At 40.7% G+C, this 17,689-nt stretch overlaps 1 protein-coding gene across 3 annotated transcripts in view; it reads left to right on the forward strand.

The window, feature by feature from the left end:
* The window catches only part of LOC122806293 (F-actin-monooxygenase mical1-like), a 1,110,237-nt gene that overhangs the window by 1,028,779 nt on the left and 63,769 nt on the right, over positions 1-17,689 (forward strand). For all 3 annotated transcript variants that reach the window (XM_044076589.1, XM_044076591.1, XM_044076590.1), the window contains exons 24-26: positions 2,001-2,068; positions 10,307-10,411; positions 12,788-12,881. In XM_044076589.1, the coding sequence (XP_043932524.1) occupies positions 2,001-2,068; positions 10,307-10,411; positions 12,788-12,881 (267 nt within the window). The remainder of the gene's footprint in view (positions 1-2,000; positions 2,069-10,306; positions 10,412-12,787; positions 12,882-17,689) is intronic.

A 17,689-nucleotide genomic window follows, 5' to 3' on the forward strand; every position in this document is an offset into this window, starting at 1 on the left:
AACTATAAGATGCATACAGAAGCATTCAAATTTACATAAATAGTGCCAAACTTCACATTGACTAGTAACATAGCATTGAAGCTTAAGATTTAACGTATCTACATAGACTGAACACATCTATTACAGTTTTAGGTTGAGGCATTACATAATGGTGAACATTGTTAGTAGGGGTTACATTTTTTGCTTTATACAGTTGACTTGTGAGCAAGTTAGCCACAGTAGGGAGTATAGCAACAAAGAGAGCAAAGAGTAGACATAGTAGGGAGTATAGCAACAAAGAGAGCAAAGAGTAGACATAGTAGGGAGTATAGCAACAAAGAGAGCAAAGAGTAGACATAGTAGGGAGTATAGCAACAAAGAGAGCAAAGAGTAGACATAGTAGGGAGTATAGCAACAAAGAGAGCAAAGAGTAGACATAGAGGGAGTATAGCAACAAAGAGAGCAAAGAGTAGACATAGTAGGGAGTATAGCAACAAAGAGAGCAAAGAGTAGACATAGTAGGGAGTATAGCAACAAAGAGAGCAAAGAGTAGACATAGTAGGGAGTATAGCAACAAAGAGAGCAAAGAGTAGACATAGTAGGGAGTATAGCAACAAAGAGAGCAAAGAGTAGACGTAGTAGGGAGTATAGCAACAAAGAGAGCAAAGAGTAGACATAGTAGGGAGTATAGCAACAAAGAGAGCAAAGAGTAGACATAGTAGGGAGTATAGCAACAAAGAGAGCAAAGAGTAGACATAGTAGGGAGTATAGCAACAAAGAGAGCAAAGAGTAGACGTAGTAGGGAGTATAGCAACAAAGAGAGCAAAGAGTAGACATAGTAGGGAGTATAGCAACAAAGAGAGCAAAGAGTAGACATAGTAGGGAGTATAGCAACAAAGAGAGCAAAGAGTAGACATAGTAGGGAGTATAGCAACAAAGAGAGCAAAGAGTAGACGTAGTAGGGAGTATAGCAACAAAAAGAGCAAAGAGTAGACATAGTAGGGAGTATAGCAGCAAAGAGAGCAAAGAGTCGACACAGTAGGCAGTATAGCAGCAGGAGAAGAGACAGAGATGGGACATTGGATAACAGGTTAAGTAAGAAAAGCAGGAGGAGTAAGTAGCTTAAGTATAAAGTAAGAGTAGAGGGGTAAAGAAAAAAGTGTAGTGCATAGATAGCAGAGTGTCCTAGCAGGGACATATGGGTATTGATTAAGGGGTTAGAATTAGAGGTGGAACTGGAAGGAAGCTAGACAAGTTGCATTCTTTTGGTGATGAAGCTGAAGTCAGAGGGTAAGAGTAAGGGGAGAGGGTGTGGGGGGGGGTCAGCTAGGTGGGGAACATGTGCATATCCATGTGTGCTTTAGGTGTTCTTTCAGGAGTCTTGTAATCTTTGAGCCTGCTGAGGTAATAACAGTAGGTAAGGTATTCCAAATTTTACCTATGTATTCAGGGAAGAGGGAGTCCCCTGCTGTGTTGCTGGTCTTGGTGAACTTGATTAATGTTTCTGTCTCTAGAGCGAAGTTGTCTAGTTTTAGCTTGTAGTTCTAGTAGATTGGCCAGAGCTGGAGTTTTCTTTAGGAGAAGTAGGAGATTGTGGGCAAAGGAAAGTTGATGATAGTTTAGGAGATTAGGGAATTCAAGCCAGCCAATTTGTTTTAGGGAATGGCAGTAAGAAGCATGAAAGTCTAATATCTGGTATTACTGACTGACGGTGGTCCTGAATGACTTACCAGAATATCAAACATTTTTCAAAGGGCAGAGCAAAAATATGAGGCAAAGTCATGGATACTTTGCAAAATAAGAGACATTAGAAAGGTATACCTTAAATCCATAGTGCCATTCACTTGAATTTGGGTAATGTAACACATGTGAATATATCCCCCATAACTGATGTGTGTTTGTTCTCTTGCAATGCAGTTAGGTTACTCTCAAATCTTACTGATGTTCATGGTGTATAATTAAGCTGCAGGAACAGGATGTCCAAGGCCGTGTTTAACAGTATCATTTGCTTATCTTCACAGGTGAGGAAGCTGAAGAAGAATCAAGTGATGAGGAGGAAGATCTTAATACAGAAGCCTTAGAAGAGAAGGTGAGTTTCCACCAAACATGAATAAGGTCTAGCACATATGAAGACCATAATATGAGTCTGTGCCTGGGAGAAAACCTCCTCTCCTAGGACCCATTCGTCAGAGGAACATTACTACAAACTCCCATAGGTTCTTGCTAAACTTAGAGCCAAAGGAGACCATTGAGAAGCTCAGCCACAATGCTGTGGGAGACTTAACATTGTCCCCCATTAAAAAGTTGTTCTCCACATATCCCTGGTGAAAAGTTGTGATCATCCATCCAGTCATCCAAACTAGTTTTAAAGGATAATAGGAAAGTACTCTGCTTGATAGGGAAGGGCAGATTATTCCAGACATGGGAGATACATTGGATCAGTTATCTGTCATGCTACCTGGTTTTGATGTGGTGGGACAGGTTTAGGTCTGTAGAACACTTTTCTGCTTTGCCACTAGTTCTGTTTACATGAAGTAGTTCAAAGATGCTGCATCATTCATAACACAGAAGGCTAAGTAGAGATCAGCCCTCAGGAATCTGTATGACTTTAAGTCAAAGAGCAAGGCTTCTATTGTATAATAGCAGCTAAGAGCAGTAAGACCTGAGATCTTTTTGGTGAGGAATTGTTGAGGTCTCTCAAGTTAGTTTAGGTGCTTAGTGAGGTACATGCCAAAGGGTGCATGGTTTCTGTGATGGGCCTAATAAGGGATGAATAAAGTCCACAAAGGAAACGTTTTACAAGAAGCAGCATTTTTTAACCACCACAGAAATGTGGTGGCCAAATGACAGTCTGTTATCAACACGTACCCATGTCCTCGATGACTGTGTCAAATTTGAGTGCAATGTTATCTATATGCTAAGCAGCAGTGATGCTAGATTTACCAATGGAAACTACACTGCATTTCTTGGTGTTGGTGTATTAATTATAGGCTTACCCTCAAGCATTTGTTTGGGCCCGCCTTTGCTGGAAATTTGAGTATCAGAATGGGAATTGATGGCTGTCCCCAGTTTGCAGTCATCAGCAAACCCTGTTAACCACAGTCCCTTCTTACTGGCTTTTACGTCACAGAAATATATACCAGAGAGGGGGGAACTCATGACAGAGCCCTTTGGGACATCACTGGTGACATTTTTCTGTCTAGAGCTAATACCCCTACTCCTAATGGTTTAAGTTCTGTCATACAGCCAGTTGTATCAATCCAGCAAACTGTGTGTGGCTTAATATGAAGCCAGGAGAGTTTGCCAGTAATCACAGCATGGCAGTTGGTGTCAAAGTTGTCAACAAGGTCCAGCTAAGCAGTGTGGACTGTATGACCCTTATCCATGGCTTCAGTAACCCTTTCAAGTAAAGTCAAGTCAAGTGACAAGCGGAGTACCTCAGAGTTCAGTCCTGGGACCGCTCTTGTTTGGCATCTACTTCTCTGAAGTACAGGCCAGCACTAAGGGACTCTGGCTAACAAAGTTTGCAGATGACTGCAAACTGGGAGCCATTATTGAATCCCCAAATGATGTGGATAATCTACAAAAGGGCCTTACAGAAACAGATGCTTGGTGCCAGAGCCATGCTCAAGCTCAATACCAAGAAGTGTATAGGTATCCCCTTTGGGTAAAAACATGTACCCATGAATTACCACATAGGTGGCAGTACACCAAACACCGAAAGTGTGATAAGGGACTTAGGGACACAGGTGGACAGTGGTCTCACCTTCGATAACCACATCACCACAACATCAGGAAATCCTTCTATGTGGCACACCTCATCACTAAGGGCTTTTCATCCAGAAAAAAGGAGGTCATTGTCCCACTGTACTCATGCGTCATTATACCCATTATAGAGTACAACGCCCTGTTTGGTATGTACCTCACAAGACATCTGCAACAACTGGAAAGGCCACAGAAATACCTCACTAATAGAATCACAGGCCTAAAGCAGATGCCCTATCCTGACCATCTAAAAAAACTCCAGCTATACTCTGTGGCATATCATCTACTCCGAGGCGATCTCTGCTTAACATACATGGCCATGTCAAACCCTGAGCTGTTGGACATGCTCCACTTAAAGAAATCCCAATCCCTCAGAGCCACACGCTCCAGGGATCTAAACCTTGTCATCACAATGAACAAAACATGCTGGAGGGATAGGTTCCTGACTCAGAAACTACCCATACTTTGGAATAGACTACCCATACATGTCAAGCTGAGTGCCTCTTTGGCCCTCTTCAAAAGGAACCTTGACCATTGGCTGGGAGATAGGAAATTCACCCTAGGGATCATGCCCAGGGAAGTAAATATTGTGGGAAGAAACAGCCAGGGAATTGTTATGGCTAGGCTTGTATAGGCTCTAGGGCCGATAGCCTAGTACCAACCTATGAACCTTTCAAGAACTCATCCAGAATGAGCAGGCATCATCTGCCTTTAACAAAGCCATACTGATATGTATCTATGGACATAAGGTCAGCTGTATTGTTTACTGCTTCAGCTATAGTACATTCCATAGCCTTGTACCATACTGATATGTGTCTAGGGACATAAGGTCAGCTGTATCGTTTACTGCTTCATTCCATAGCCTTGCACCATACTGATATGGGTCTAGGGACATAAGGTCAGCTGTATCGTTTACTGCTTCAGCTATAGTACATTCCACAGCCTTGCAAACTATATGAGCGAGACTAATTAGCCTTTCATTCCCAGAGTCAATACAGGGACACTTTATGTAGACGCAGCACAACTGCCATTCTCCACATTGTGGGGACATAATCAGTGGAGAGAGACTGGTTGAAGAGTTAATGGAGGGTTTTCTTAGGTGGCATTTTATGCTTCTCAGCAGGCATTCAGGAATACTGGCAGGACCTACGGAACAGGTGCATTTAATTTAATTTAATTTTTTAAGTGCTGAAATTACTTGACCCAGTTTGATCTCAGGTGGGGGGGTGAGGAGTAATGGAGGAGGCAGAGGGTCAGATGGATGTACTGAAGTTGGAGGAGAATTTCTTCACAAGAATATTAGTAATGTCCTTGGGCTCAGAGAAGGAGACACCACTGGAGATAAGATCAGGAGACAACTGTAGGTTACTTTTAAGCTTTGTACTATAGCTGCAGAGGGCCTTATGGTTGTTTTTTAATAATTTGCAATCCTATGTTCATAGTTGGCCTTATATTTGTAAATGGTAAGGTTGGGAGACTTATTTACAAGTTTTAAATCCCTTTTATAATGATGAAGGGAACATCTTTAATGATAGCAAGGAGCTTTTTCTTTTAAAAGTTTGTCGACATGGTGGCTCCAAGATTTGAGTTTAATTTTAACCTTACCATTTCGCTTACACTAGATTGGTATGGATGCATCAATGCATCTGTCAAAGAGGGAGTAAAATTTAGAGCATTTGGCAACTGCCTTATTTACAAAATTTGCTGCGGAGTGATACCATTTGTGATTAACAATGACATCAATAAATACTAAATAATTGGGTTTTGGAGTAATGCCTGAATATGTAGGACTTATTAGGGACCACAAAGCAGATTTGTATAGAGAAGATCAAAGCAGGATGTTCAGATTTGAGTATGGAGGGGGTACTAAGTGGAGTGTTGCAATTAGGGGTAAGGTTTTGAGGATAAGGTCAAGAAGATTAACACCTCTCTCTGGTGGAGGGCAATTTGATCAAATGTACTGGCAGTTACAAAGTCCACAAATTCAGGGAATATTTGTTGCTGGTAGTAAATGTTTGCCAATTTATGTGCAGATAGTTGAAGTGACTCATAAGAAAGGTGCATGGTTCAATTGTAAACTTTTTTAACTAGGTTAAGGAGATTTGCATGCTCTAAAGGGGTCATAGATGGTGATCAAAGGGGTCATAGATGGTGATCAAAGGGGTCATAGATGGTGATCTGTAATTGGCTGTGGTATGACAATTAATTTTATTCAGTGTAACTAGGACTTCAGCCAGTTTCAGATATCTATCATATAAATTTTGGTGAAAGTCGGGGATTACGAATAAAATTCGATACTCTCCACAGTTGCTGCTGATTCTGAATTCATGACGGGCACTGTTTTGTGGAATGCAGAGTGTTATCACTACAGTGGAACCAGGTTTCTATAATTACATATGATGTCTTCATGGTTAAGGAAGGCTCAAGTTCAAACATTTTGTTAATTAGGCTTCTGGCATTCAGCAGTGCTACAGTGAAATTCTCCAGGTTGGTGTTTACTATTTTGGGATGTCATTCAAGTGAAATTCACCTAAGGAGGGTACTATGGGGATTGCAAAAGTTTTAGCCAGGATGTGATTACCAAGGAATCAAAGGTGCAGGCCATGTGGTCTCTTGACCATTTCATTCCATACAGTGCCACACACTGGATCATATTAGAATGACACCAATTTACTAGACAACTATAAAGGCCAATTGTTTTATCCTTAAATGTAGTCATCATTCTAGGTGATTGTAGAATTCTGCTCAATGCCAGAAACTAACCCTTTTTGCAGATATGACCGGAGAGCTGAGCAACGTCTCTCTGCATCTCCCCAGGATGGAATACCTAAGGTCATTCACCCCCACATGAACAATTACAGGGTTGTAACAGTAGCTAGGGTGGTGCAGAACCGAAGGGCCGTAGTGGCATCTCTAATCTTTGAGCCAGACAGGTAACTGTCATCATATCCTTTGTCAGACTGGTAAGTGTTGTGACTGTATGTTTTACAATGCAATCACCAATTTTATTTACTTATTTTCAGCCTTGACCCAGGCCATTTAGTTAAAGCAGTACAATATAAAACAATGCAACAGAGTTATGCATTTGTAATTTACAACATGCACATATACAAGTGTGGACATAATTTGTTAGTACAATGATTTGTTACAACAGTTTCGTCTTTGTGGAATACAAAGGTATGCATATAACACAGAGAGCTTTCTTATTTGCAAGACAATATGGATCCATCCCTGACAAAGCAGGTGGATGTAGTGACTTCTGATATTTACAGGTAACATGATGTCAGATTCTGAATGTCTTGGGTCGGTAACTGCTCTTTTGACTCGCTGTATTTGTACTTTGTATGCATCAGTATAATAGTTTTACCCAGATACACTTCCTTAGAATTATTTACATCAATTCACACAGGTGTTAAATTGTCAGCCAGAGATCATGCTTTCTTCAAGGTACAGAGTGCGACTGATAAAGTAAGAGGGTATGGGGAAGCAGGCCTTCCCATATGAAGGGTGCTGGGGAATTACCTTCTGGAAGGAATACCTTTTAGTTATGTCAGATTTACTGGAAATAGGAGCCTGAGTATGTGCATCACAGGAATGTGTGTACTTAAGTTGTCATTTGAGTTCTTGTGACCAAGCAAGTTGAGATGAAAGCTTTGCTGAATCCAAGAGATGTAACCTCTTGTGCAACATCTACAGAACAGTTAAAAGAGGCAAGTATAGCTCACAGAGAATACCGCTGGTCTGGAACAGACTTCCCATCCTCTTAGAACAAAGTTCATCCCTGTCCATATTCAGTCATAACTTGGATCTATGGATGGGAAACAGAAAATTGACCCCAGGACTGTGCCCCATTCTACTAATGGACACAGGCAGCTCCTAAATGCTTTATTCCATGAATGGGTCCCCTCAAATTATCTAAGGTATGATCCCAGGTTTATTCTCTTTAGAGGTAATATATAACTATCAACCACAGGATGGGTAAGGCCAGTCTGTAACCAAATCAGACTGGTTATTTCAAGCAGAAAAAGGTCAGTTGCCTAGGCTTAAAATGGTCCACAAGGGCAGCTAGCGTGGTACTTGCATATGAACCTGTAATTCCTTATACTTACTTGACCCTGTAGAAGTGCTATTTATGATAATTTTTACATTTTTTGAGACCACTGTGTACAGATGGTGTACACTAGTAACACTGTAATTTTTAAAATGTTTAAAATTTCTTGCTTGCTTGCTGTTCACCAAGCTAATCACTGTACCCTTGTTGTAATATGTATAATTTCTTTTGGGTGGTATTAATTTTTAACTGTTGTTTTGGTTAGTCTGTTTTTTGCCTGGGTCATGACTGAAAAAGGTCCTTTGAGCAGCCAGGTTACTCACTTATTGCGGCTAAACCTTTATGTAAGTTTTTTTTTTTCAAAGGACAAATCACATATGAGTTTTAAAATTGTCAAAATGCTACAGCTTCTAAAAAACATGACATCCACAAATGGTGCTGATTAAAACAGTATGCATGTATTACATTCCACTAAGTATAAGATGCTAGGAAATCTACATGCATGAGCCCATGAGTGCTTTACCTTGACACGAATGAGCTAACTGCTTTGGAAACAGGTTTGCATCCCTTTGGAAACAGGTCTACATCAGTTGGAGTGGTTGTAGAGGTAAAAGAGGCTAGAACTGTCTGATTGTCATTTTGGAAGGTGCCACTATGACAGCAACTTGCCTGCCATCCAACAGAGGTTAAGCAAGTGAAACAGCCAGGGGGTAGTCAAGACATAATCCAGAAAAAACTCTAGTGTCTGTTGGAATCACTGGGTACTTCATAAGGTATAGCAGAACCAGGTAGACTTAACAATGACAAGAGTATCTACCTGTCTGCATCAGTGCATGAACGTGCTCGTCATACATAGCAGGAGGTGGCAGAGAAATGCCAAAATAGGGAAGAACCTTCCCATTTTCTGTACATTTCCTGCATGCATCACACAACAAACACGCATGAGGTAGCTCACAGAGAGGAAGCAGCTGCTGGCAAGTGATGGCAAACTGAATGAGTATGAAATGCAATGTGGCATTCCTCAGTATGAAGCAAATGATGCATTATGATGTCATAACTGGGTGAACTGTGAATGACGTGGTACAGTGTGATATCATATCTGTGAGACAAGACAGAAAAAAGGAATAAACATGACATTGACTCATTGCTGGCTGGTTTACAGTCCAGTGTTTATTTTTCACCTGAGACTGTAGCTGATCCCAAGTTTGAAGGGAGGTGGTAAGTAATCCACTGTGGACTGCAGTTAGAGATGGCACCTGCTGATATGGACTGGAGTCTGTAACAGTGTATATGGTACCTGTTTGGTGATCTATGAAGGAAAGATGTTGTGGAGCACAAAAGATGAAGTGGGAAGTGCCCCTGGGTAAAAACGATGCTCTACACCCTGTGCATAAAACTGCACCTGAGACATTGCCTTCTTCAACTTGTCCTGCTCCATGAACACATGTTGTTAAAGCAGAACATGGAGAGGGTAAGCTACAGTACCAAAAAGACAAACACCAGTAGGTACAACTTGTTATTGTCTTTTTAAAAAGTGGGTCTTGATGACAGCATGTAAAAAACAGTTTGTTCGGAACTGTAGCTTCAAGAGTGGAGCAGAGCTCTACTGATCGAAGAGAAGGAAGTATAGCTACAGGCAGTGGTTTCATTTTGTTATACACAAAGGTGCTCAAGGAAGGTGAGAAAATGATCAAAATGAGAAATAATCTGCTGAGTAACTATGTATGTAGCATAAACAGTTTAGCTTTTACAAGACAGTGGCAAAAGTTGGTTTGAAGGCATGGACCTTCAAATTTAAGCACAGTAGGCAAGTGACTATTGTACATTTACACAACACCAATGTTGTGTGTGTGTGTGTGTGTGTGTGTGTGTGTGTGTGTGTGTGTGTGTGTGTGTGTGTGTGTGTGTGTGAGTGTGTGTGTGGGGGGTTAATACTGAGGATTGTCACATTTTTGCAATGCTAAACTTTGCATGGGTTGTAAAAGACTCTGTTTAATGTACTGTAAAGTAGGCTTTGATGTCGCACTGTTTTAACAGTAAGCCATCAAACTTTTCTTGCCTGTGTTAATGGTGGGGTTTGCTATACAATATTAAGAGGGGAGCATATGCTGTGGTTTCAGATGTCCGTTACAGAAGGTAGAAGAGACTTTCCATCCTTGGACTATTGAAGTCAAATTTATTCAAAGAGAGACTGAACTAATGTTTGTTTGTAACTCACATAAACACCTGGACATTATTATTAATGATTAAAAGTTTTAGTGATGTATGATACTTGCACCCAGATTTTTTAGTTGGTTATATTTTAGATGTTTTTTTTCTGTATATCCCTGAATTTTAATAAGGTTTATATTTGTTTAATAAATGAAAAAAAATGTTAAGAAAAAGATGAAATTCATATGAATCTAATCTAGCCTTCTTATTTATTAGATGACATTCATGTGATTCTAATCTAGCCTTTTTATTTATTAGATGAAATTCATGTGATTCTAATCTAGCCTTCTTATTTATTAGTACAAGATGCTAACATTGAACCAGCAAGAATCACCAACCTGGCTGAAACGCACTCTGGAAAGACGAGCCAAGACACAAGAAGCAAACAGATTTCACAAGGCACAGGTACTGTAAGCAGGTGTACAACAAGGCACAGGTACTGTAAGCAGGTGTACAATAAGGCACAGGTACTGTAAGTAGGTGTAAAATAAGGCACAGGTACTGTGAGCAGGTGTACAATAAGGCACAGGTACTGTGAGCAGGTGTACAATAAGGCACAGATACTGTAAGTAGGTGTACAACAAGTCACAGGTACTGTAAGCAGATGGGGTCTATATTAGGAGAACGAAAACCCGAATGAGCGAATGCCACTTGAGCGACACAGAAAGTGCGAAAACCGCTAATATCGCAAGAATGAATGAAGATCACCACAGGGAATTCATCCCTTTACTTCAATGTAGCACTATCTCGAAGTTGGTATATTTAAGTAGTGGGGTGTGAGGGGTGCAGGGGGGCTTACCCCCCTGCATAAAACACTTAGTGAGAGCTTACGTGTTTTACCTGTTTAGTTTCTCTGGTTCGATATTAGTGGTTTTCGCTGTTTCTGTGTCGCTCAACTGGCATTCGCTCATTCGGGTTTTTGTTCTCCTAATATAAACCCAAGCAGATGTACACAGATGAGTTTGACTAATCCTAAAAGTTGCTGTTTTGGTGGTTTTGGCTGTTGGCTGTGGGACCAATAGACCAAAACTATGGCTGGTCAAATAAGTTATTCTGAGCCATGAATATCTGCAGTTAAAATAGCTTTTAGTTAAATATCATTAGTTCCTCACCAAGAAAATATCTGCATACCCAGATCTACTTGATCCCATCTGTCAGTATCTATGTATAGTTAGGATGTTGGGAGAGTGCTATTGGAATATCTGCATACCCAGATCTACTTGATCCCATCTATCAGTATCTATGTTTAGTTAGGATGTTGGGAGAGTGCTATTGGAATATCTGCATACCCAGATCTACTTGATCCCATCTGTCAGTATCTATGTTTAGTTAGGATGTTGGGAGAGTGCTATTGGAATATCTGCATACCCAGATCTACTTGATCCCATCTATCAGTATCTATGATTAGTTAGGATGTTGGGAGAGTGCTATTGGAATATCTGCATACCCAGATCTACTTGATCCCATCTGTCAGTATCTATGTATAGTTAGGGTGTTGGGAGAGTGCTATTGGAATATCTGCATACCCAGATCTACTTGATCCCATCTATCAGTATCTATGTTTAGTTAGGATGTTGGGAGAGTGCTATTGGAATATCTGCATACCCAGATCTACTTGATCCCATCTGTCAGTATCTATGTTTAGTTAGGATGTTGGGAGAGTGCTATTGGAATATCTGCATACCCAGATCTACTTGATCCCATCTGTCAGTATCTATGTATAGTTAGGATGTTGGGAGAGTGCTATTGGAATATCTGCATACCCAGATCTACTTGATCCCATCTGTCAGTATCTATGTATAGTTAGGATGTTGGGAGAGTGCTATTGGAATATCTGCATACCCAGATCTACTTGATCCCATCTGTCAGTATCTATGTATAGTTAGGATGTTGGGAGAGTGCTATTGGAATATCTGCATACCCAGATCTACTTGATCCCATCTGTCAGAATCTATGTATAGTTAGGATGTTGGGAGAGTGCTATTGGAATATCTGCATACCCAGATCTACTTGATCCCATCTGTCAGTATCTATGTATAGTTAGGATGTTGGGAGAGTGCTATTGGAATATCTGCATACCCAGATCTACTTGATCCCATCTATCAGTATCTATGTATAGTTAGGATGTTGGGAGAGTGATATTGGAATATCTGCATACCCAGATCTACTTGATCCCATCTGTCAGTATTTATGTATAGTTAGGATGTTGGGAGATTGGAATATCTGAATACCCAGATCTAATTGATCCCATCTGTCAATATCTATGTATAGTTAGGATGTTGGGAGAGTGCTATTGGAATATCTGAATACACAGATCTACTTGATCCCATCTGTCAGTATCTATGTATAGTTAGGATGTTGGGAAAGTGCTATTGAAATATCTGAATACCCAGATCTACTTGATCCCATCTGTCGGTATCTATGTATAGTTAGAATGTTGGGAGAGTGCTATTGAAATATCTGAATACCCAGATCTACTTGATCCCATCTGTCAGTATCTATGTATAGTTAGGATGTTGCAAGAGTGTTATTTGAATATCTGAATACCCCTGATCTACTTGATCCCATCTATCCGTATATATGTATAGTTAAGGATGTTGGGAGAGTGCTATTGGCACAGTAAACACTCCAGATCATGGTGGGAGTAAAGGTATCGTATTTGGCCCCATTTAGAGGATTTAAGGTGTTGAGTCAGCAGGGATGTTGTTGGCAGCTCTCACTATGTCAGGCTTCAGTGGAAGATCCACTTACAGAGGCCCTGCTTTTGTCTTCTTACTGTAGATGATCCAGCGACTACTGGAGGAGCTGGAGGTGAAATACAAAGAGCTGGAAGAAGAGGGTGTCCTCTTGGAGAAAGCACTGCGGAGTACTACAGGTAACACTCCTTGTCTGGCATGACTAGTTATTGTTTCACTATTGATTGGACTGACTTCATATTCATTATGATTACATGTTTCTGCTCATTGACTGCTCATCCATATGTGCATATTAACAGCCTGTTTGTATGGGGTGTTTGAAATGTCTCTTGCCTTGTGGGAAGGAAGAGGCGTAAAAGCGACAATTATATTTCTGAGGTTATTAGGTCAGTGTTGCTACACAATTTAATAGCATCTGTAGAAAGTGCTGTGTGGCTGATAGTCAGTTGTCTGCAGGGAAAGCATTACCAACATGGAGCTTCTTCCTTTTGTTCATGGCTTCCCAGCCAAAGTGCTCCTTCAACCCAACATGTTTCACTTCCTATCACTCCTGTCCAGTTTATCATCTTTATTCCTTTTCTAGTGTACATCAGTGTTCCTCAAACTTTTACCTGAAATTCTTTCTTCTCTTCCCCTTTTTCTTCTTTACACTCCATTACCCCTGTCAGGGTGGCACCGTATTACTTCCACTTGCTACTGAGTGAATCCTAACTTGACAGAGGCAGAGCACAGATTTTTGCAAGTAATTTAGCGGTATCAGAGGATGTGGCCTGACATTGCGAGAGCATGCTGCGACTTAAATCTGCTTCACCATGTCACGTTTGTAGATCTGGAACCACCAAGTGGGAACAATGCACTGAAACGTTGTTGTTTTTTAACTGAATGCATAAAGCAAACAGTCTGCAGCAACATGTTTTAGAATCCTCTCCACTTGAGCACAGGCATGTCTATATCTAGCTCATTTCTTTGCTGAAGGCCAGATTTAGAGAAGAGGGGCTGTGGCAGAGGAAAGGTAAAAAAATGAAGGAATTGTAAATGGAAAATCATACCAGTTTAACCCCGATCCAAGAGGGATGTATTTGTAGGTGAAGAAAAAGATACAGCAGTCCTGGAGATGCTTTTTAAATAAGCCAGATCATGAAAAAACTTCCATCGGTTTCTAATGGCACAGGATGAACTTGGGTTATCAGTTCATCAGAATTTATTATGTAGTTAGCTACTTTCTTCACACCTAACAGCTGAGATGGGTGCTCCAATCTTGCAGTCAGTTTATATAAAAGGATGCCCTAGTAATCATCTCAGTTGTAGAGATTGCCACAGGGCCATACATAGTGTCCTTAGCTTCATGTCTAGTAATCACCTCAGTAGTGAAGATGGCCACAGGGCCATATACATAGTGTCCTCATCTTCCTGCCTAGCAATGACCTCAGTGGTGGAGACTGCTACAGGGCCATACTTAGTGCCCCCAGCTTTATGCACAGTTGTAACACATTACCTGGAGCCAATGTGTATAACAGTGATGGTTCAAACTCCTGGAAGCACTGGTAGAATTAATGCAGGCAGCATATATAATCCAATGATACAAGTATGAACTGTGTTCAGACTCACTGAGGGGTTCCTAGTGGAAGTAGGTGTGCATTAGGATCAGCTCTGAGCCCACTGCTGTTCATATTGTTGATGGGTTATATTAGCAAACAGGTCGTTGGGGACAGATCAACAAAGTTGCTGTATGCGGACGATGTGGCATTGCAGGCATACTCTGGGTGAGACCTTCAGTAAAGGATAGGGAAATGGAATGCAAAAATGAAGGCACATGGGATGAAACTGAATACAGACAAGACAGTTGTCAGGGCAGAAAAATGGGAGAATCAGAAGCAGCTGAAAATTGAGATAGATGTGCAAAGTAGTGGAACAGGTTAACAGCTTCAGGTATCTGGGAGGAGTAGTTGTAAAGAAGGGGAGCCTGAATGAAGAGTTCAGAGCTAAAATCAGAGGAGTTGTAGCTAACTGGCACAGAGTGTCAGGGTAGAGTATGACAGAAGAATGCCAAAGTAAGGTGTACAAGATAGTGTGCAACCAGTACAACTGTATGGTACAGAAATGTGGGCAGTAAAGGCAGAGCAGACGAGGAAGCTAGAGGTGATGAAGATAGTGCCTGAGACAGGTGGTAGGATGCGCACTGTGGGACAGATGAAGAAATGAGGACATAAGAGCAGAAGGCAGAATGGCTCGAGTTGCAGAAAAAGTCAAATAAAACAGATTACAGTGGTTTAGTTATGCATGCAGGAAAACTGAAGATAATATGGTGAAGATGATTTGGGGAAGATGGGTATAAGGCAAAGAAATGAGGACAGCCACATAAGATATGAGTGGATTGTGTAAGGGAAGACCTGCGATAGTCAGGTGTGATGGTTGACAAAGGGTGGAGAGAAATCAGGACAGGTGGCAACAGTTGTCACAACACCCCAAACCCATGTTGAGAAATGAGCAGAAGGGGACTGATGATGATGATGATGATGATGAGGATGATGATGGTGGTGGTGATGATGATGATGCTGAGGATGATGATGGTGGTGGTGATGATGATGATGCTGAGGATGATGGTGGTGGTGATGATTATGCTGAGGATGATGGTGATGATGATGCTGAGGATGATGGTGGTGATGATGCTGAGGATGATGGTGGTGATGATGATGATGATGCTGAGGATGATGGTGGTGGTGATGATTATGCTGAGGATGATGGTGATGATGCTGAGGATGATGGTGGTGATGATGCTGAGGATGGTGGTGATGATGCTGAGGATGATGGTGGTGATGATGCTGCTAAGGATGATGGTGGTGATGATGATGTTGAGGATGATAATGGTGATGATGCTGCTGAGGATGATGGTGGTGATGATGAATACAGTAACAAAATTCAAACCAGCGCACAGGTATGACAGAAATATTTGATAGTCATTAGCAAGAGTAAGAGTGTTGTAACTGAAGTTTGATATTTACATTAATATTCTAACTTAGATTAATCAGAGCTAATGAATGCTATTAGGTATGACAGAGTAGTTATAAAGCTAGCAAGTACACAAAATTTCATAGGGACTGGTAGTGAAAACTTGTTACAGCACACCCCCCCCATCACCAAAAAAATCAAACTGGTAGTGAAAACTTCTTACAGCACACACCCCCATCAGCAAAAAAAAAATCATACTGGTAGTGAAAACGTCTTACAGCACCCCCCCATCACCAAAAAAATCAAACTGGTAGTGAAAACTTGTTACAGTGCCCCATCACCAAAAAAATCAAACTGGTAGTGAAAACTTGTTACAGTGCCCCATCACCAAAAAAATCAAACTGGTAGTGAAAACTTCTTACAGCACACACCCCCATCAGCAAAAAAAAATCAAACTGGTAGTGAAAACTTGTTACAGTGCTCCCATCACCAAAAAAAAAATTGAACTGGTAGTGAAAACTTGTTACAGCACACCCCCCCCCCCCATCAGCAAAAAAAGTCAAACTGGTAGTGAAAACTTGTTATGGTGCCCCCATCACCAAAAAAAATCAAACTGGTTGTGAAAACTTGTTACAGCACCCCCTCATCACCAAAAAAAATCAAATTGGTAGTGAAAACTTGTTACAGCACCCCCCATCAGCAAAAAAATCAAACTGGTAGTGAAAACTTGTTACAGTGGCCTCATCACCAAAAAAGAAATCAAACTGATGGGGGCACTGTAACAAGTTTCACTATCAATAATAAAACCAGCTCAGTGACAACCTCTGGCAGTTAGAAGTATTTACTATAAAGTGTCTCTTCAGACCAAAAACCAAAGTCATAAATCCATATAAAGGAGAGACAGTAGATGAATCCTTGGATAAAACAAATTTCCTTTATTCGACAAGTATAACAGGTGTATAAAGGAAATTTGTTTTATCCAAGGATTCATCTATTTTCTCTCCTTTATATGGATTTAGGACTTTGGTTTTTGGTCTGAAGAGATACTTTATGGTAAATATTTCTAACTGCCAGAGGTTGTCACTGAGCTGGTTTTATTATTGTCTGACATTTTTCGTTTTTTCAGTGCTCAGTGTCATTTATTTCTCAGAGGTGTTGGACATCTGTTTTATATAAAGTTTCACTATCAGTTTGATTTTTTTGGTGATGGGGGCACTGTAACAAGTTTTCACTATCACCAAAAAAAAAAAAATCAAACTCGTAGTGAAAACTTGTTACCGTGCCCCCATCACCAAAAAAATCAGTATTAGTCTGTGGTACATATAACATGCCCATTGCAACTGTATAACGAGAGTTACCCTGTAGAGTTCTGTTGCCTCACCCAAAAAAATTCTTTCGTGCCTGATCACTAATCACTAATCACTAAGATTGCAAAGCAAGTGCTTACTCCAATTTACTCGCCCATCTTCATTTTCTCTTGGCCATTAAACTGTCCTTTTTCTACAGCTGTTTTATGTTTGCAGACAGAAAAGGTCATCATGTAGATACAGCACACTCTGTAATGTCTGAATGGCAGCTAGTGTCCCACTCCTTTATTTTTAGATCTGTGCGAACCTTTGACATGATTTGTTATCCCATGCTCATTAATCACCTGGCTAGGACTGATTGTGACTCTCAGTGCTTGAAAGGGTTCAGATACTATCAACACTGAAAGCACTACAGACTGGGGGGACTGCCCCTTTTCTACTTATTACTCTTTGAAGAGAAGTGTCAAAGTTCTCTAGGGGTTCCCTGTATTTATCAACAAAAGTGTCATCACCACTGTGATGGTTGTAATTTCATTCAATACAAAGGTGAATCTGCTGTCCTGTTAGCTAGTAATTTTCTCTTAGACATCCATTCTAACACTGGTAAGGGATCAACATCCCTAAAGATTAATTAGAGGGCTCATCACATAATACCTAAAAAAATGCATTTTTTTGGTAAGAAACACAGTGAGACATCTGATGTTACTTTTTTGTTACATTTGTCAGGGTTG

Source organism: Protopterus annectens, chromosome 7.part0 (assembly GCF_019279795.1).
Source record: "Protopterus annectens isolate FY-2018-M chromosome 7.part0, PAN1.0, whole genome shotgun sequence".
Taxonomy (NCBI): Eukaryota; Metazoa; Chordata; order Ceratodontiformes; family Protopteridae; genus Protopterus; species Protopterus annectens.